Source organism: Chaetodon auriga, chromosome 8, assembly GCF_051107435.1.
Source record: "Chaetodon auriga isolate fChaAug3 chromosome 8, fChaAug3.hap1, whole genome shotgun sequence".
Lineage (NCBI taxonomy): Eukaryota > Metazoa > Chordata > Actinopteri > Chaetodontiformes > Chaetodontidae > Chaetodon > Chaetodon auriga.
The window spans coordinates 19,087,359-19,107,352 of NC_135081.1; the positions used below are offsets into that span (position 1 = coordinate 19,087,359).

At 42.7% G+C, this 19,994-nt stretch overlaps 3 protein-coding genes across 3 annotated transcripts; 1 reads left to right on the forward strand and 2 right to left on the reverse strand.

Annotated features, from left to right (window-relative positions):
- Positions 1–6: 6 nt before the first annotated feature.
- Positions 7–5,473, reverse strand: c1s.2 (complement component 1, s subcomponent .2). The gene is made up of 11 exons (XM_076736459.1): positions 5,382–5,473; positions 4,906–5,104; positions 4,607–4,787; positions 3,667–3,792; positions 3,269–3,462; positions 2,144–2,294; positions 1,923–2,038; positions 1,754–1,835; positions 1,510–1,644; positions 1,329–1,403; positions 7–1,234 (listed from the first exon to the last, which is right to left on the reverse strand). Exons 1-11 carry the CDS (start codon positions 5,396–5,398, stop codon positions 435–437), a joined length of 2,076 nt encoding a protein of 691 aa, XP_076592574.1. The 5' UTR covers positions 5,399–5,473; the 3' UTR covers positions 7–434.
- Positions 5,474–5,563: 90 nt separating this feature from the next.
- LOC143324183 (tumor necrosis factor receptor superfamily member 5) lies at positions 5,564–15,644 on the forward strand. The gene is made up of 8 exons (XM_076736467.1): positions 5,564–6,423; positions 6,543–6,668; positions 7,925–8,071; positions 8,176–8,269; positions 8,646–8,722; positions 10,082–10,189; positions 13,271–13,420; positions 14,156–15,644. The coding sequence occupies exons 1-8, from the start codon at positions 6,348–6,350 to the stop codon at positions 14,329–14,331; spliced, it is 954 nt and encodes a 317-aa protein (XP_076592582.1). The 5' UTR covers positions 5,564–6,347; the 3' UTR covers positions 14,332–15,644.
- rbp5 (retinol binding protein 1a, cellular) lies at positions 15,390–18,410 on the reverse strand. Its single transcript, XM_076736468.1, has 4 exons — positions 17,986–18,410; positions 17,386–17,570; positions 16,613–16,714; positions 15,390–15,730 (listed from the first exon to the last, which is right to left on the reverse strand). The coding sequence occupies exons 1-4, from the start codon at positions 18,059–18,061 to the stop codon at positions 15,677–15,679; spliced, it is 417 nt and encodes a 138-aa protein (XP_076592583.1). The 5' UTR covers positions 18,062–18,410; the 3' UTR covers positions 15,390–15,676.
- Positions 18,411–19,994: the final 1,584 nt, after the last annotated feature.

The window sequence follows — 19,994 nt, forward strand, 5'->3', positions numbered from 1 at the left end:
TGAAAATCATTTAAGTACCATTTTATTTGTGTTTTTCCATACATTTGCTGTATCGTGACATATATCAATAAGAAAAAGTGCCATTTCAATATCATAACATGATGTATAGATGATTAAAGAACTTAAAGTATTCCAGCATATGGACGTGCTGAGCGAACACTTGTTTTTCTGTCCATCTGAGCTGTTAATGATTAAAAGACAAATATGCAGTATATTATCAAGTTGATTAAAACACACATCCTCTGCAGTTGATTTGCAAATTCCTTTAATACAGAAGTTCATAATGTGATCAGAGCTTTATGTTACTAATGTCAGTACCTTTGATTAAGAGACTATAGTCTTTATTTTCATATACATTGGAGATCTGAATCAGTCCTGAAATGGATTACATTATTATGGTTAGCAGATAAGTATTTTTCTCCCTCACCTTTCCTCTAAGACTTTTCTATTTTATCTATTGTGTCCTTAATCCAGTCAACATAATTCTTCACCTTGGTATAATAACCCTTGTGCTGCCCATCACGACAGGGGGGTCCCCAGGACACAATGCCGGTCAGAGAGTAAGGCTCACTGCCTTCACTCAACATAGGCGAAACAAACGGACCCCCGCTGTCTTTCTGGCAGCTGTCCTTTCCTGGTGCTCCAGCACAGAACATGTTATTAGTGAAAATCATGCGTTTCCTATTTGATGTGGAAGGTGTGTCCTGACACCGTGTGAGGGAGTAGACGCCAATATGAGCGTATTTTAACATGTAAGACGTGACAAAACCAGTTGTCCCTTCTGTCTTCCCCCAGCCTGATATTGTGCCTTGCTCATGTTCCACCAAGGTCCTGTTTGCCTCTGGCAGACAAATAGGAAGCAGGTTTGGGCCTAAATTCACCCTGGAAGCTAATCTGATAAGAGCAATGTCATTGTCAAAATTGGTGCGTTCTGCAGTGTCCTTGACGTAGTTAGGATGAATTATGATCCTCTCACTGTCCATGACAACGACATTAGAAAACCTATTTGATGTTGTTCTTCCATCTACAAGCCCACCATACAGGCGCAAAGAGGTGTCCTCTACATTTTCTACAACATGAGCTGCTGTGACAGCCCATCTGTCATTGATCAGCGATGCTCCTCCTCTTCTCGGCGATTTTATCAAGAGATGCCAAGGTATTTGTCCCAGGTTTGCATTCTGACCTCCCAGAATTCTGCCTACACTCGTTGTTTGTCTTTCAGGCGTCCCGCACACTGAAATACACAGAGTCATCAACAGATACTCGTAAAAAAGGAAATGTCACCAAAGGAACGATGGATATTATAAGAAACACATTTAAAGTGGTACCTTCGACGCATTTCGGCATCTCCGTCTTGCCTCTGCTGGATATCCATTCACCATTTGCGTTGCAAGTGTACGTGTCTGAATGATTGAGGAAAGCGTGTGAGTAAAGGCAGAAAACTTTGCATGCTTAAAAGTTAGTTTAGGAAAAGAAACAGAACAGGGAGACAAATGTCCATATAATCACCATCTCCTTCCAGTGTGTAGTACTTTGAGCGGCAGTTAAGCTGGATCTGGTCTTTATACTGAGTGTGAGGGTTATCTGAGCCCACCAACTGAAGGATGCCATCTTCTGGGATATTGGGAAAACCGCAGTCCACCGCTACACATGACAATATGTGAAAAAAAAAGCATTGTGAAAGAAAGTCCACGTGAAACAAAACAAGAAATTCAAAAAATCTTCTGAAAAAATAAATTAGTGACAGACGCACGTTCACAGATGTAATTGGGAGTCCATATTCCTGTAGTCTGGCATGTCGTCATGTACTGCGATGACAGGGTCTGGGTGCCTTGCTACTTTGCAAATGGAGAACTGAATTAGCTTGATAGTGGCTAAATACAACAAACACATTAAAGCTCCTGGTTTTCTGTCTCACTCACAGTGTTCACAACATAGCCGAGCTCACAAGTGACTGCCACTGTTTGACCCTGATGATATTCTGGTTGCTGAGGAGTCGCGGTGGAGTGTGGGGTCACCACTGCTGGACACACCTTGTCTGCAATTAACATGTGAAAAGAACAATAATTTGAGTTCAGTTTTCAACAAACTTCATCTCAAACATTCTTTTCTCGTTGTGCCGCAGGTGAAGAGGCTGCAGTACCTCTGGTCTTGAAGTGGAGAGTGAAGCCTTTGTTAGTGCCAAAGCCATCGGAGGTGAAGCGGATGTGGACATGATTTGAGTGAGTGAGGAGGGGAGATGGGGGAGGCGTGTGGCCACAGAATGGCCCCAGAGTCCCAGAGGGAGTCTCAATCTGCAAACAAAGCAACATGGTAATGTCAACAAGACATATGTTTCCGGATATGTGTGTGTGTCCTCCAGCATGTACAGTGCAGATAACAATTAGTCACCCCAAATATGAAATAGAAAATACATGTTTGCATCGGTCATCGCCGTCCCTAATTCAACACTCTGAAGTCAAAGCATCATTGGTTTCACCAGGCGGCTGAATTTTAAGTTTTGTTGAGTCATTATTGTCGTAAAACCTACACAATGAAGACAAAGGAACACTCCAAACAACTCTGTGAAAAGGCGATGGAAAAGTATTAGTCAGGGGCTGGACACAAACTCCCACGTCACTGAACATCGCTTGGAGTACAGTTAAATTACTCAATAAGAAAGGGGAAGGCACAGCTGGGACAGGCTGTCCTCAAGAACTGACTGACTGTGGAAGAAGGGGACAAGTGAGGGAAGCCACCAGGAGAGTTTGCCAGTAAGTACATGGGAGACTCCAAAGTCAGCAGGAAGAAGGTACTCTGGTCTGCTGAGACCAAAACGGAGCTTTTTTGGCCATCAAACTTAACACCATGTTACACCACACATCACTGTAAACTTATCATCCCCACTGTGAAGCATGATGGTGGCAGCATCATGGGGATGTTTCTCTGCAGCACGACCTGGAAAGCCTGTGAAGGCATGGGGTGAAATAAATTGAGCAAGATATGGGGAAATCCTGGAGGAAAACCTGATGCAGTCTGCAAGAGAAATAGAAATTATTGAGAATCGAGAAATTTTGAGTGTATATGCACTGTAGGCAAAGGAAAAAAATCCCAAAATGTGTCACACTGACACACCAGAAAATGGCCAAAGGGGGAGTTGTACTAGTTGTCAAATCCACAGTTTCAACACTTTCGGCTGACCTTCCTCTTTGTTCCGTGCACTGTAAAGTTATGAGTTTCAGGGCGGCACACCTCCACAAGCAATTACATATTGTGACTCGACACCTACCCTCAGTGCGTCTATGCATTGGCCATCAGGGCTTTGCTCTACATCAAAATCTTCAGAGAAGTGCAGCTCCAGCTGCAGGTGGTCATCCACAGACAGTGTGTGCTGACAGTTGGCGTTCTCTGCGTATGAAGCAGGCCAGGAGGGACTGGATATGTAACCTTGTTTCAGGCCTGACAGATCCTCAGAACAGCTCACTGTGTTGAAGATAAGAGTTCATCATCATCACCATCATCATTTTAATCAACATAAGAATTTCACAATCAGCCTTCTTCTCATGTAACCATTATTTGCTCGCTTCTGCTTCCTCTATTTTCCCATTCTCACTTCATGTTTCAATTTTGCTCCTTCTTCCTTGACTTGTCTCGTTCTGAGCACGGTGATAACGAAATTATTTGTACCAGTGCAAGTGTGTTTGTCCTGGTCTAGGTGGTAACCATGGCGACAGGAACAGTAGTACCCTCCGATGAAGTTGTGGCAGAACTGCGTGCATCCGTTGTCAGGGTCGTCGTGACATTCGTCAAAGTCTGAGGGAGCAAATCAATTAAAGGTCAGATGCAGAAAAGCACGTCGCACAAGACAAATTAAAGGTTCGCTCTTTTGATGGTTTCTGGGGTTCCTGATCATTGTGGGATATTTAGGAGATATTAAAGTTACATCCTGACCTGAACTGAGCCCAGAAAGGCCTCCTTCCTCTTACTCTTTGGTCTTTAAGTTATCATTAGGAGCTCTAGTATAGAGCTATGTATTCCACCTATCACTATCTATAATAGTGGTGATGATTCACTCCTTCAAAGCTGCTTTTCCTTTAACCCCAAGACATACACATGTAGCAACATACTAACCTCCATGAAAATGACTTCATAAAGGAATAGTTAAACATTTGGGAAAATACTTTCTTGCAGTGACTTAGATGGGAAAAACATCATCAGTCATTTACTAAAGTGCAGTCAAGATTGTGTTAACTGAGGCTGTTCAGATACAGATGAGACATTAGTCACCGCAGCCCTGTCAGCACCTTTGAAGTGAAACTCAAAGTCTCAGTGCTAAGCACTCTTTAGAGGTGTGTGCTGATTATTTCTGTTTCATTTATGACATGAAAAACAAGTCGAACTGTTTCCGAGTCAGTTTTCACAGCTATAAACTGCAACCATTGTGAATTGTTGCCTTAAAATATCACCCTCCGAACAGCTTACAAAAATATTCACAATGATGAAATACAGGCATGTACAAACTGGGATCACCTGGGGATTATGGAAAATTGAAATGGGCACAAATACAATGGAGTTTAGTGGGATTTATACAACTCAGTATTTGACTTGTTTTTCTCGTCTGTCTCACCTCGATTGGTATAAAATCCTCTGAAGCCGGTGTGCCTCTTGGTGTTTGAGTAGTCGGAGTGGAAGGAGAGAGAGAGGCAGCCACCCGAGGAGGAGAGGAGCAAGGGATTTACACTGGACTGAAGCTCCTCAAATTCCCTTTCGCCACACAGTACGGAAATTAGGTTTCCATTTGAATAGACCTGGACAAAGACAAAATCAGAAAATTATGTTTTAGAGGATACAGTAACTGTACTGACATCAGTTAGAAACCCTGACTTCTTAAAGTAGAAACATTTAAAGTCTATCTTGACCCCTGACCTTCACAGCATCGTTTTCACAGTCTTGGCTGTCCTCAAGATCCAGATGGATGAGCCTGATGGAGAGGATGTGGCCTTTGGGGGCACACCTGCTCCAGTTTAGACTGGCATGAGGCAAGTATCCACTGGGATACCCCGGAGACTCCACCCATCCCAGCAGCATCGAGGAGGCCGAGTGGGAGAGCAGGAGAAGCAGGAGACTGAAGAATGGAAGATAAGAAAATTCAAGGGAAGGCGTGAAAGGGAAAGGAGGAGCAAGTGAAGAGGGCGCAGAAGGTTAAGAAAGAAAAGGTCTTATCCAGTTATACTAGAAATGACTCTAACCCAGCCAAAGACAATGACGCATAAATCACAAAATGACAATGCTGTAACGAGATCCGTGAACATCCTTCCATCTCTACTTGTCTATTGCAAATCATTATAATGTATTAATGTCTTTGTTTATGGTCACAAAAGGAAAAAAAAATCCAAGCCCACCTTAATCTTAGCATCATGATCCGATCAAATCTCTTCACAAATAAACTACCTCACCATCTCTCCTTCCCCTTTTCATTATAAATTGCTTTCTATCCCTCGCTCTTCCTCGCTGCCCCCCTTTCTCTCGCGCTCATATTTTGCAAACGCAGGCATTTTATAAATCTATTTGTAGATAGTTTTTTGTATGTTTGCCGTGACGAAGGGGTGGATGTGGGTAAGTGGAACGGCTTGAAGACGGGCTGGGCCAAAGACTTCTCGGATCCACTGTTCCTACATGATCTCTTTGCAGTTTTAGCTCAACAACATCCCTGCACCACTGGGACAAAGGTTCAGTAAAAACAATGGAGATGGAGTGAAAGGAAAGGGCGTAGAGGAGAGAGGAAATCTCTCATTGTGCTGCTGTGCTTTGTGTAGTTAAGAGTGCCAAAATCAGCCTTTGGTCCTGTAGCTATGCGGAAACACACACACACACACACACACACACACACACACACGGCTTGCCTCGCAGCAAAAGGGCTAGCACAGGAAGGAAATGAGGAGAGACAGAAAGAGACTGAGAGAGAAAGAGACAGAGACAGAGACAGAGAGAGAGAAAGAGGGGGGAAAACAGCAGATAAGGGTCACTGGGGTTTTCCACCGTGTAGGATTAGAAGAGACATGAGAAGTAGGTAAGGCAGAGTGAGGAGGGGAAACTTATAACGTAGTCACAGACCGATCAGACAGCAGAAAGAGAGTGGAGCTAGAAGAATGTGAGCAGTGAAGGAGAGAAAAAGATCATCAGAAAAAGAGGAAGGGGAAAGATTGTGCACCTTGAGTGATGCTCAGTAGGCTGAGATAAATTAAAGAGCTGTCATTTTAAAGGTCAGGCGCAGGTTTAAGGGAAGAGTGTACAGGAAGACCGTCATTGTAGACTTGAGCTCAGTTATTTTAGACACGGGTGGAGGACTGTAATCGAATGGGCAACAAATGAGTGAGATGAATTGCACAAATGAGGATAAGTACATCAGTAAAGATGGGAGATGCTGTGATCGCTGTCCTGCAGGTCAGTCAACACCATAAAGTTTCTCTTTGGATAACAAACTTCAATACTGGACTGTTCAGCTTTTCAGCTTTACTCACAAAGTGTATTTGAATTACAGCCTGATGTTCTGTTCTTTTCAGGATGGTACAGGAAAGCTGAGTGTGATGGCACGAAGGCGACCGAGTGTGACGAATGTAGACGCGGATTCTACACGGCCACAAAAAATCACTTGACTAACTGTCACGTCTGCAGGGACTGCAGCCCCAGTAAGTCGCACACACTGTAAATGCATGAACGCACACACTGTTCCTGTACTGCGAACACAAGCGGTTCCTTCCTCTTCTCCCCCCTGCTGCCTTTTCAGAGAGTACAAATGTACATATGTTTTGCAAATCCCCTTTTCTAAAAATCTTCCTCTTTTCCATTTTTAACAAATTAACCCCTGCTAACCTGCCAGTAGGGTCAGCAGGGTCAGCTGTGCTGCCAAACTTTGCCTTTAGTTATGAAATATTGTGTATATCAGGCTGTTTTGGGGAAATATGTTCTAAATATTTCTAAGTGACAGGGGAAAATCCAGATCAGACGACAGAATGAACAGTAAGAGCTGGCTGGAGATGTGACAGCTCGACAGTATTGTACTGATGAATAGAGAAATTGAATTTAGGCCACCTTTGGATGATTTGTATATGTGTATAAATAGGTAATAAATGTTTTAGAACATGGTAAGGATTTGCTTATGAGCTTATTTAAGTGTGCAACCTATCCTTGTATATAATATGGTTTCAATGAAGAGCTGCAACAAGTCTGATCATTAAGATATGACGCTGTCAGTGTGGAATAAGATGATTTAACCCTCATGCACAAGTTACTGGCCGCAGCCTCGTGCATTGCCTTTGCACTGATTCTGGTGCAAAAGCGGCTTGACGGCAGTGGAGACAGCTGTGACACTTTGGTGTCAAGTGAAAAACTGACTTTCAAACAGAGAATGTGCCTGACTCAGCCGGCTTTACATTTTCACAAATAACAAGATGAATCTGAACTGATTATTCAAGTTTGTTATTCACGTTCAGCAGTGGTTAGCATTGCTGCTTCACAGTAAGAAGGTTCTGGGTTCAAACCTGCCAGCTGGTTGGGGCCCTACAGTATAACACTGACAGGGGCGTTTTGCTGAATAACAAGTAGGTTTGCATTTGATACTGTAAGTACATTTTGCTGTTAATGTACTTATGTGCAGTTACTTAAGTACGTATGAGAAAAATTTTGTGGAGTTTGCATGTTCTCCATGTGTCTGCACGGGCTTCCTCCAGGTGCTTCAGCTTCCTCCCTCCCATTGTCCAAACATTCTGTGTGTCAGCCCTGTGATGAACTGGCGACCTGTCCAAAGTGAAACCCACCAATGCCCAATGGCCAAATCTTTACGCACAAAACTTTAACCTAAAAAATATGGGGGAGATCTCTGTTGGAGTAACACAAAATGGCTCCCTCTTCCAGCACAGACTATATCTCTCTTTGTCTCTCTCAGGTAACAACCAGAGGAAAGTAGAGGACTGTACAGCCAAGAAGGACACAGTGTGTGAGTGTGTGACTGGTTTCTACTGCAGCAATGAGCACTGTGACCACTGCCGGCTGGTGACCCACTGCACCCTGGGCGAAGGGGTCAAGGTTCGAGGTAGGCCTCCTTCGTAAAATGCAAAACAAATGATCGTGTATGCATTAACTTGCCGAAATACAGTACAAACTGGAGAGACTCCACATCTCATTACTTCTTTGCAGCCACTCGTACCAATGACACAATCTGTGCTCCATGTGAGGCAGGGACCTACAGCAACGTCACAGATTTCCACTCGCCCTGCCAGACACATACCAGGTCAGACTGCGTCTCCACTATTACTGTTATTACTATTATTGAAGCTGAAGGAGGATGTCGATGTATGTAATGTGATCAAATGTGACTGAATCATTCATGAGTCATCCATCGACATACAGCAGAAATGAGTGGTTTTGTTTCGGTTGACATCCTCGGTCGACAAACCTGAAACATTCCACAGCCCACCTACTGTAACTGTATGTCAGCCACACTGAAGGAATGGTGTAACTGCTTCTTGAGCTTGCCAGTAAAGTTTTACTGTGACAAATTGGCCAAAACTAACAAAACACGCTCTCATGTTTTCCCATTATCAGTTAGTAGAAATACTTCACAGCGTGTAGATATTTATCTGTTTGTCTTTATATGTTGCTTTCAGATGTGAGGACATCGGAAGAGTGTTGAAAACTCCAGGAACCCGAACAACTGACGTCCTCTGCGGTGACTTCAAAACTCGTAAGTCTCCATTTTTACCTTTGGGCCGTTGTTTCACATGCATATAATCTCTTTAGATCTTAAATTGTTTTGCTTTAAAAGCATGTAACTTGTGCAATGCAGCCAGATGCTGTCAGTGATTCAGTGACTTCCTGCTGACCTTCAGTTCCTAAATGTCATATGACCAAATGTCATTAAGAGAGGAAGCAGAAGTAGTGCGGATGGGAAGTCATTCCAAAGTAACAGAGTAATGGTGTGAAACACTTGCAATGAGTGAGTCTCTGACATGAGATGGGGGTGATTTTGCCACTGTGGCTGACAGTAAAGGGTCAGGAGCTGGTGGAGACCAAAAACAGAGCTCGGGTGGTTCTGTGTATCGAGCCATCTGTAACAAGGACAAACAATAGAAATAGAACACAGGTCCCATAAGAGTTAACATATATCCAAATAAAGCATTCATGATTCGTACACAGGAGTCATAATCTATTTTTCTTAGCCAGGGCTGCCCTCCAATTTTAAAAATATTTTGTGGAAGGTAAAAATGCTCTTTAAATATCCATACCTGTTGATAATTTTGCATAATCTGAGCATGGCGTGCAGAGAAAAACTTTACACAGGAAGTGAGTTCATTAAACACACAATACAATAGGTGTTTGCGTTTGACCTGTGGCCCACCGTTAACTTTCAGTTTTGGCAATGTAATGGAAGAAGTGTGGACACCTTTCCAAGTAAATACTAAAACAAAACCCAGCCAACAAAATTAGGCCAGCACAAACAACAAAGGTCAAAGTACCCACTCGAGTGACAGCAGCTGAGTTTTGTTTTTCAGTCTCCGGAAGTGAAGAGGGGTGAGAATGGGGGGAATTTGCTGAAGGTATTCAATGTTAATATCTGCCACATTTAGACGTATACATGATCTTGCGAAGGCTCAGAGAATGACAGGAATGATACAGTATTAATATGCATTTATTAACTCCCTCCACATCAATTATGGATGATTCATAAGAGGAGTTATAGTTGTTGACGAATACAAAAATGTATGTAATAAAATAATCCCACCTTGCAACTACATTGTAGTGTGTTATAAACGGCTTATTAAATGTTCATATACTGCTCAGAAATTTAGATGAGGTGTTACTGCTCTGATACCATTCTGATCATCATCTACCAATAACTGCGTGAATTAATCATATTAATCATAATAGTGGAGACTGCAGGAAGTTCGTTTTATAGTCGTTCTGTTCATTCCCTGTTGACAGTGTTTTTAATGAGGAAACACAAGCAGTATTCAGTAATCACTCCCACTTTATTTACCAGAAGAACAGGCTAATTGAAATGCATTCGGGCACATGTAAAAACCCCTCTGTCTCTGTTTATCAGACTGTCACTGGATATTACCCGCAGGCCTGTGGTCAGGACTCGTGTTGACCGCACTCGTCCTGTTTGGTCTCCTCTGCTGGAAGGGAAAACGCAAGTCATATAAAGCAGGTGAGTACGTCTTACATGTGTGGGTGTGTTTCATCATTGTTTTTCACACACTTTTGTTCTTGTACTCTTAAAAAAGTCCTCCCGAAGAGGCAGTGAAGCAGTGTACAGGCTTGCCTACATGCTGGCAGTCTATGCATCTTGCTATCCACAACTGTGAGAAACAGTTTGCTTTGAAGTCAAACAGTTGAAGGTCACTGCTTATGTCTTGCAAACACACCCACCCACTGCTTCCTATACAGTGAATTTACTTTACATACCTGATTTTCTAATATTAAATAGAATTTAAGTGTGGTCTGGAGTTCACTTGTGTAAAAGACGTCTTCCACCTTCTGTTGTTTTTTGCACAAAAGCAGAGTACCTATGAGTTAGTATAACCCTGGCAGTTAAATAAGAAGGTGTAATGTGATGCTACACAAGCTCAACAAGTATGACAAACTGAATGAGGAAACCACATCCTGTACATATTCACACTGACACAGTTTTTTGGTATAATGTGACGCACACTTCACAGGCAGCCGACTCATACAGAGAAACAGGACTTATGTATGCGGCACAGTCTCATAATTGATTGCTTTGGCTGACGTCGTATTTCATTGACATTTACTGTATTTCCAGCGAAGCAGTGTGCCAATACTGGAATTTACAGATGAAATACAATGAATGAGAGAGGGTTGGGCCTCAAGAACAAGTGTGTTGTTCTGCTAATCTGACAGTAACATCTGTGCTTCCAGTCAAAGGTTGTCAGTTTAAAGAACCTGCACCAGTGTTAGAAAAGATTTGTGGTCACGTTGGTTATGTTTCCAGCAATGTTCAGATGTTCACTGTGAGAGGTAAGACGTCGAGGTCAGTGAGAGTGTCTGTTCTCATCACGATGTATCTGTGTTTTATTCAAATCTTAAGATGTCAGCATGTAGGTTTCTTCAAAGGGTTATGTTCCTTCTCAGAGTAGTATCGTGCCATGTTCATAGTTTTGGTTTTGTCTGCTGAGAGATCGTGTTTAAGATTTTTACTGCCAGCCCAAGACAACAGAGGTGAACAGATTTTGATTTGTCAGCTGAAAGCACTATTTTTTTTGGAACTGAACCTATTTGTCTTTTTCTAAAGGTGAGCTAAAGTCCCCCTCAACTCAAAGTAGTCTTTTGCTCATAATCTCACAGTTTGAGCTTCGCTGTTTGATGTTTGAGCTTCGCTGTGCAGAATGATGCATGTGCAGAGTTTGACGGCAGAAGTCGGCTTTTGCATTCAAAGCTTCAAAGGGCTCACAGTTTCCCTGCGCTCACCTTAAATCCGAGTTCAAGACGTGTACGCATGAGCAGCATTTTTTTGTGACATCACAAATGGTCCAATATGCAACTTACACAGGTGTGATGTGGAAAGTTCCAGTTCACTCAGTCTGAGAACGGGATATTCAGTGGGAGTAGGAGAAATCATACAGGGGTGCCCAAACTTTTTCCCTTGGAGGGGCAAAAGTGAAACTCAATGCTACTAAGATCCTAAGTTCTCTTCTCTCTCTTATATATGCACACACACGCACACGCACACACACACACACACACACACACGCACACACACACACACACACACACACACACACACACAATTGCTTTTAATTTAATGCTAGGAAGCCTCTGTGTATGGCAGTATGTGTACACCTCTGTATGGTGGGCCAACTTTGGCCCATGGGTCCTGCTTTGGGCAGCTCTATAATAGTAAAATGATGTTGCCAGATTTATCCATTAGGGGCCATTCAATTAGCTGTAGCTTTGTCGTAATGCTTAGGGCATGCCTTAACCTCCACAGATATTGTGCTTCAGTGGCGCATATTACCAAACAAATTAGCAATTAATCAAATTACCACAAACAAAGTGACACACAGCGAATACAGGGAACTTTGGGGCCCCTGAGGGTCAGTTTCCAGCTTGGTTAGTTGGTCATCCAGCACTGCTCCCTGTCAGTTTTAAAGGTTGCTGTAAAGATAAGATAAAACTTTATTGATACCACGCCGACAAATTAAGCTGTTGCAGACAACAAGAATAAAAAGGAAACGTAGAAAAAGAACAAACAGACAATAAAAGGGGATACAAAATAAAATCTGTTATATATAAGTACATTATATACAAAAAGAGGACGGCTCAGTGTCTCAGTGGAAAATTTTGAATTGCACATGGTGATATAAAATAGTGTTTTTGTACTATTGCACAGTAGAAGACATAGAACACAGTAAAAAAAATGTAATATTGCACAAGATATTTGCACAGATGTAATGGATAACATCAAATGTTAAACATAAATAAGAGAGTATCACGTTGTGATGTGAAACAGCATCAACTCAGTGCTACATTAAATGATGCTGGAGTTAAACAGTCTGAAACTTAGTGTCACAGAAAGCTGTCAGTTTTGTGATACTGACACAAAAAGAATATAAAAAGGTGTGTATTTACCCATGTAATGGTAAAATGATGACTGAATGGAAGATACTGAGCATACACACAGTATGAACAGCAGAAAATGATGAATTATACTGCAGGGGCGGATTGGCACGTTTTTTTCGCCCCAAAACCTTGACACCATTGGAATCTATTGTAATTGCTGTGAGTCAAATCTTACCACAGCGTCTTTCTCTGCGAAAAAGGAAACTACGAACCTTTAAAAACCGCCTTTCAAGTCTCCAGGAGTGTGAGTGATACTCCAAAAAGATAAAATTTAAGGAGTATCACTCTAATATTGAGTCACACTGAGCTGTTTGAATTTCACAAATTTGTTAATGTAGACGTATGAAGAACTTTTCCCGGAAACGAAGTTGCTCAGCACGTCACAGATATTCATCAGTATCATACTTCTAACTCACTTCATCGCTGACTGCGTCATTTTTGAGAGATTACGGTGCCACCTATAGGCCAATCAATACCACTGCACATGACAAGTTACCAAGACCAAGTTCCAAATACTATAAGTCAGTCTGTACTGCACTTGATATGTTTGGATTAATTCAAACTGTTCATCATGATCAGAATCCTTGTAGAAATAATTTTGAATTTTCTTGTTTTTGACCCTCTTTGTGATATCCTCTGTGTGTAACAGCCAGCTCCATTGTTCCTGTCACCTTGGTTGAAATGATCCCAGCAGTTCCTGACTGTCCGCTGGACCTTCCCTTACCGTCCATAGAGCGGAACGGCTACTGCCAAGAGAGCTGCACCGTGGATGCCTGCGATTTGACACTTTTTAACCCAGGTGATAAATCCCTGAACAAGATTGCAGTATTCTACAAAATGATTGTGTGTATATGTGTCGTATTTAAGTATTTGTGGCCGTTTTTATGCCTTTATTAGAGGTTTTGATAGTGGAGAGATGGGAGGACAGGAGGGTAGAGAGGTCCCCAGCTGGACTCAAGCCAGGGACATGGTGGATCACGGTGCCTTTGGCCCTAAGCCATGGATGCACCCCAAAATGTTCTCAAGTTGCACGTGCATGGATTTACAGCATGCACACTTCAGGGGAAAACACTCATGTCCTGCTCAGAAAGTCACTTACATTACTTTTTCTCCCAGCTGTTAGAATGTCTGCAGGGATTTTTGCGTAGAATCAAGGTGAAATAAGTACAAATTGGTGGCAAACCAAAGGAAAACCTGAATAAAGGAGTGGCGAAACATGAAAAATGCTGATGCTTCCATACAGGGCGGAGGGTTTGAAAGACTCTGACAATCTATACCAAAGAGCACTGAAGCTGTTCTGGCAGCTTGAGCCAAAACACTTCATGTTGGTTTTCCTTTTAAATTGTCAACCATCTGTATATTAAAGTGAAAAATGGATCCCTTTTTCCTGAACTAGTTTATATGAATTTTCCATGCTCCTAAATGCTTTCAGCCCCATTAAGATGGCCATAAATCACAAAGTGCAAAGCACATTTGATGTAACATTACTTTGAAGGATGGTAACGCTGAACATTGATTTTATTATCCTCCTCAGATGTGGTCAGTGGCAGCACACAAGACAGCATGGACAGCTGCCATCCTATAACTCCACTGAAGGCTTCAATGTCATTCTCTGAATCCAGCCACAAGAACGGAAGCGCTGGATACTGCACCGGCAACTTCCTCAGGATCTACTCAGAGCCGCAGGAGGACGAGTGGTGTGGGACATAACTTAGTTAATGCCGGTGTGACAGAGTACTGTTCCAACAATACTTAACCCACAACCCAGAGTCTGTCATCAGACTTTAAACTGGGCTTATTTATACCACAGAAAAGAGTCCACTGCCCCCTGCAGGACTTTAATGAGAATTTCAGCTCAGGTGATGTGTTACACTTACAGTGGAGTTCACAGGTGCAGCTCAGCACTTGTGTCATTTCCTTTGATGTGAATTAGTCAGTAAGGAGCTCCACAAGTAAAGGCAGCTCTGTCTGTGGCTTTGAGCTACAGCTCAGCGGAGTCTCTATTTAAGATATAACTGCGTTTATATTCTGTATGTTTCTTTCTTTGGGCAAATCTCATGAAAAGATCAAAACTGACGATGAATGTACCAATGCGTAGTGACAGCCTGATGTGGCTTATTGCTCTTTGGCATGGACCGCCATTGTCCAAAGACTATTACAAACACATCAGTGACACATATTGTTGCACTGGGTGACATTTTCCTTCATTATCACGAACATGGGCACTGTAGTTTACTATGAGTCAATCTCACATTCTGCGGCTGTAAATATATCATTGATGTGAATCCACAGCAGAACATAGACCCTAAGAAATGCCCTGTTTAATCCTGTTGGAGTTACGTTGCTCAAAGCTACAGTCCCCAGCTGTTTTAGACAATGACAGCCTTTTTTCAATGAATCTCCATATTTATGGCCTCCTTTTTAAAATGAGACATTGAGACAGACTGACCCATCGGCGGTCTTTTCATGGGATTTGTTGACAAGAACAGTATAAAATAAGTCTTGGCTTATCCTTTCATCTGTGTCTTTGTAATTATATTTTAAAGGATGTCTAATTTATACTACTTATACTATTGTTCCAGCCCGGTGGCAAACTGTACATGACAAAGTCTGTTTATCTTCTTTTAAAAGTACCGTGTAATATGAACTTTGACCACTCAAGTTAAATATTTATAAATCTTTAAAATATGCACCAGCAAAACCACACATGCTACTGACATTTAAAACTTGAAGAATGATGTATTAAAGATGCAGCAGTGACGCCGACAGATGTGTGATTTGTTTATAACATTGTGAAGATAGATAGTGCAATATGAGGAAGCATGTTGGGAATGTTTACACAAGCAACTCTGCTCCGCCGCTCTCTTCTCAGTTAGTACCATCAGACAGAAACAAGACCGTGTACAGATTAGTATTTTCACAGACATTCATGTCAAAATAATGTTGATTATAATAGAAAAAAACTAGAGACATAATTCAAATCTTGTACCAAGTAAAGAACTACATTCTATTATGAAAAAAAATGTGGTTATTTACTAACACATTTTCAGTTACTTCAATCAGCCTTCTTGAAGACTTGCTTGGCAACCACATCTTGAACTCTCATCTCCTGCAGAGAGGAAAAAGATCAATGAGGTGGGGGCAGGGGAGGGGGGGGGGGTGTTAATGAATAGTGACAATCAATAAGACAGTTTGGCACATCAAAGGAGGGTTAAAGGAGTGATGCACAGACCTGGGACTGTGTCCAAAATACAGTCTCATTTCCCCCCTCCCCCCCTCCCTCCCTCTCCTCATCCCTTGACCTCCTAATCCGTCTCCCACTCCCTCACCATCTACTTCTCTCCCCCCTTCCTCCTCCGGCTCCCCCTCACTCACTCTTCATTAGCCTCTCGCTGCTCCCCTCTCCTGCTTTGTGTGTAACCTTTAAAATCCAACATTTTATCCTCGCTGGCATTTCTTTCCCAATTCTCTCCTGAGTTTTTTTTCGACACAACAACAACACATTGTTTTGTCCTTGCGGCAGCGGGGGTATTAGAAATCCTGTGAGAGCTATTTAGTGGAACAATACTGATTGTTTGAAATCTTAATCGGCGCTGACAGATAATCTATAAGCTCGAATTCTTTTCAAAGCGAAATGTGCAGGACCAATCCTCTCCCTCGGTCCGGCGTTATTGTAGCACTTTAATAAGACGTGCATTCAAGAGTCTTCTGCCTCTTTTGTGTTTGCCTTTCTTTGTGGGGGGTTTTCTCCCCTCGGGCATGCACAAAGCTCCACAAACCTTTTGGAAAAGAACTTATTCCCACAAAGAAGGAGTAGTGCCATTGAATAAGGCCACGAGTAACTCCCAAACCCGGTCCTATTTGCATGTTCTCCCTCATTTAGCATATCAGCTTTGGCATCTTTTTCCTTTCACATTTTCTTGTTCCTTGTTCCGTATCCCCCCTCCCTCCCTCTTCCTCTCTTCTTTTCACTCCATCCATACATCCTCACCAAGTGCAGCTTGTCGTTCTCCAGCCAGTGTGTCCAGCCTCGGCCTTCTTTCTCGCCTCGCTGTACACAGATCAGTTTCTCTCCTTCCCAGCTCACTGTAGTCTGCATGAGCACAGAGATGCTGTGTTACCGTGTGCAATTAGTATGTAAAGCAGCTCAACACGTTCAATCACACGCGGACATGAGTCTTTGTGAGGGCGAAAGGGTGGCCGAGAGTTCAAAGCCTTTCATCTTCCTTCTCTGCTGCTTCCGTTTGCGCTTTTTTCCTTTGTTTTGTGAGATAATGCTGCTAGTTCTGATTCATGCACTAGTTTCCTGACTGGATTTGTAAACGGAAGACTATTAAAGTGTGCGTTTTTTTTAATTCGTTGCTCTCTCTTACACACACACACACACATCGCAGGCTGAAGCTGGGATCTAAGCAGCAGGGGGTGACTGCAACACAACATCACAGCGGTAGGTGGGTCGACTTTCCTCAGACATTCCAGCACACAAAGCAATCTCGTATAACAAGAAACGATACTGTCTATTCACTGTATCAGCAGGCCTGTGCGCATGTCCGAACAAGTCAGAAGTCAGAAAAAAACACAACACACACCTGTAGGGCTGCAACTAATGATTATTTTCACTGTCGATTGATCTTATTTTATCAATGGTGAAACATGTCGAGCAGTGTTTCTTAAAGGCAAAGATGATGTCCGCAAATGTCTCCTTTTGTCCTCAGCCAAAGATATTCAGTTTAATATCACAGAGGAGTAACCAGCTCTACACACCTGACAGGTACGGCCGTCCACTGGCCCCAGGTCTTCAGTGAACTCTTTTCCGATAGTGAAATCCATGTTGAAGTTCTTGAAGGTGGTGAGGGTGCGGATCTTCATGGCCCCTGTGGACGGGTCGTGGGTGATCTCTTTGGTGGGCTTCAACAGGCACACAATCTTCCTCAGAGCGAAATTAATATCTGAGGAGGTAATTCATGAGAAAGTTAATCCAACATGAGCTTGTTTTGAAAGGGGCCTGTCACACAGATAGAGTGAATACACCCTGTGTGTGTGTGTGTGTGTGTGTGTGTGTGTGTGTGTGTGTGTGCGCGCGCGTGAGTGTGTGTGTGTCCGGGTCATACAGAGGACAAGGTGGTGACTCCATTACTCTAATATGTTCTGCAGCAAATGATCCACATCATGAAATCAATGATTGAGGCTTACTGAAAAAGATGAGCTCAAAGCGACAGAAGTGCGCAGGCTTGTTGAAAATACAGGACAAAGAACGCCTGAGTGTGCGTGTCATAGAGGAGACGTTTCACTGCGTTTGTTGTGCGATTTGCTAAAGTGTTGCTCTTTGGTAAAAAGCGCACCGATGTGACTGAACAGTCTTACCCAAAGCTGCGAGGTAGGCGTCCATATTTTCCTGCTCCACCATATGATACGTGCCAGTGTAATCAGGTTTAGACATTTTGTTCCTTCCAAAACTCCAGACCAGCTGAAATCTCTACTTTCCCTCCTGATTTTTTTTCTCTCGAGTCTGGATCCAACAGATGAGCTGCCGCCTTGTTTGAGATCACTTTCACTTACGCAACGTTGCCTGGGCTGGACGGGAATGCGCGTAAAATGAGGCCGTTGTGCTGCACGGTGCCTGAAGCTCGGCGGCTGCTGCTGCACACTATGTGATCCCCGTCTGTGGTGGAGACTCAGTCGGTTTAGGAAACCGCTTCCAATCAGCTGTGACTCATCCGGAGGTTTTCTACAGGACCACATGCAGGGGGAGGTTCATGCATCCTCCCTAACGCGCTGCTCAAAGGGATCAGTTGCGGGCAGAGGCGGTGCTTTCGATCCTGAAAACATGTGGTGTGGTGGGTGGGTTAACAGTCTCAGTGGAGGAAGTACTCAGAATTCACAATTTGCATATACATTTAAACGTGTGTGCATACATTCAAAAAGTAAAAAATGAGAAGTTTTCGAAATAAATAAATAAATAAATAAAATCAGAGTGGAAAAAGTAAAAGTACTCATGTAGAATGGCTCATTTCTCAATGATATCTATTATTTAAAGCTGCAGTAGGTAAGATGGAGAATTGAGCAGACTTAGCCAGAAAATTTGAACCACCACAACTTCCACGTCACTCCCCCTCCCTCTCCGCTGCACTCATGCCCACCAAGCCCCTCCTCCCTGCGGGGTCTGAGCGGCTGCCGTGACAACCAGTAAGGTTAGCCTTAGCATCGGAAACAAACTAACTCTGCCGAGCCGCTACATCACAGTGGCTAACATACCGTACGCGCTGTGAAGTGTTACTGTAACAATCACCATATTAGCTTTATGGTTATTTGTTATCTGAGCCATATATGCTGTTGGCGGTATGGGCAGTTTCTCCTTTGCGGGTGACTGTTGCTCCGCCATAGCTTTCACTAGCCCAGCCGGTAGCATGGAGGGAGGGGGCGCTTCGCAGCGTGTGTGAGTAGTGATTGAAAGATGTCAGACACTCCCTCAGACGCTCCTCTGGCTCTGATTGGTTGTCTTGTGTCGGGCGCGGTGGATTCTTGCAAATAGGTGGGACCAATGGAGCCGATTTTCTTTTTCACAGATTACTTTCATGTACTGCCGGTAGGGACAGTTTTAGCAATTATGACAAAAAATTACTTTTATACAAGTTACCTACTGCAGCTTTAATTACAATTAGGACTGCATCGATTTAAACATTACTTAATGCTGCAGTTGGCAAAGGCAGAGCTTATTTTTCACTGAATATGCTGCTGTGTGGCCTTTGAATTCCAGCAAAAGATCAATGAAGTTTAATCTTTATTCATAATGTTACATCATTATTTATTTGTTAATTATATTTTGTGTTACTATCTGAATCTGCAAAAGTAACCAATCATATAAATGTGATGGAGTAAAATGTGCAATGTTTCCCTCTGAACTGTGGTGGAGTAGAAGTATGAAGTAGCAGAAAATCCCAAGTAAACTACACATACTTCAAAACTGTGCTTAAGTATAGTACTTGAGTGAATGTACTTAGTTACTTTCCAGCGCTGGTTATCTCAAGGCAAAAGGGAAAGTTTTATTTCAGATTGACACACTCCTATTCAAACCCAGGAAAACACTCTGCATTCTGCAACACTGGTGCAGAAATACTGTACAACTCACTTTCCCAGTACGATACAGTTAAAAGGCCAAATCTGTGTAATTTGGCTGCATAATCAGCAGGCTAGTTCAAAAGAGTAATGCATGAGTTTGATTTCTAAACGATCGATCAGCATTTTTGTGTTTGTGAATGATTTAAATACAGATGTAGGAGAGACAATGCCACCACGAGGTCCAGCAAACGCTGAGGTTCAGAGTTCATTCTTGACCTTGGAAACAACAGTTAAGAAAACACTGATAGGACAAA

Excerpts from the sequence above, each read along its gene's own strand:
- c1s.2 (XM_076736459.1), bottom strand. Across the intron at positions 1,645-1,753 it reads TCCCAATTACATCTGTGAAC|CGGTGGACTGCGGTTTTCCC; the intron begins GTGCGTCTGTCA and ends TGTCATGTGTAG. Across the intron at positions 1,235-1,328 it reads GATGCCGAAATGCGTCGAAG|TGTGCGGGACGCCTGAAAGA; the intron begins GTACCACTTTAA and ends TGTGTATTTCAG.
- rbp5 (XM_076736468.1), bottom strand. The coding sequence starts at position 18,061 with ATGTCTAAACCTGATTACACTGGCACGTATCATATGGTGGAGCAGGAA. Across the intron at positions 17,571-17,985 it reads CGCCTACCTCGCAGCTTTGG|ATATTAATTTCGCTCTGAGG; the intron begins GTAAGACTGTTC and ends TTACCTCCTCAG. Across the intron at positions 15,731-16,612 it reads AGAACGACAAGCTGCACTTG|GAGATGAGAGTTCAAGATGT; the intron begins GTGAGGATGTAT and ends TCCTCTCTGCAG.
- LOC143324183 (XM_076736467.1), top strand. The coding sequence starts at position 6,348 with ATGAGTGAGATGAATTGCACAAATGAGGATAAGTACATCAGTAAAGAT. Across the intron at positions 6,424-6,542 it reads CTGTGATCGCTGTCCTGCAG|GATGGTACAGGAAAGCTGAG; the intron begins GTCAGTCAACAC and ends TGTTCTTTTCAG. Across the intron at positions 8,723-10,081 it reads CTGCGGTGACTTCAAAACTC|ACTGTCACTGGATATTACCC; the intron begins GTAAGTCTCCAT and ends TCTGTTTATCAG.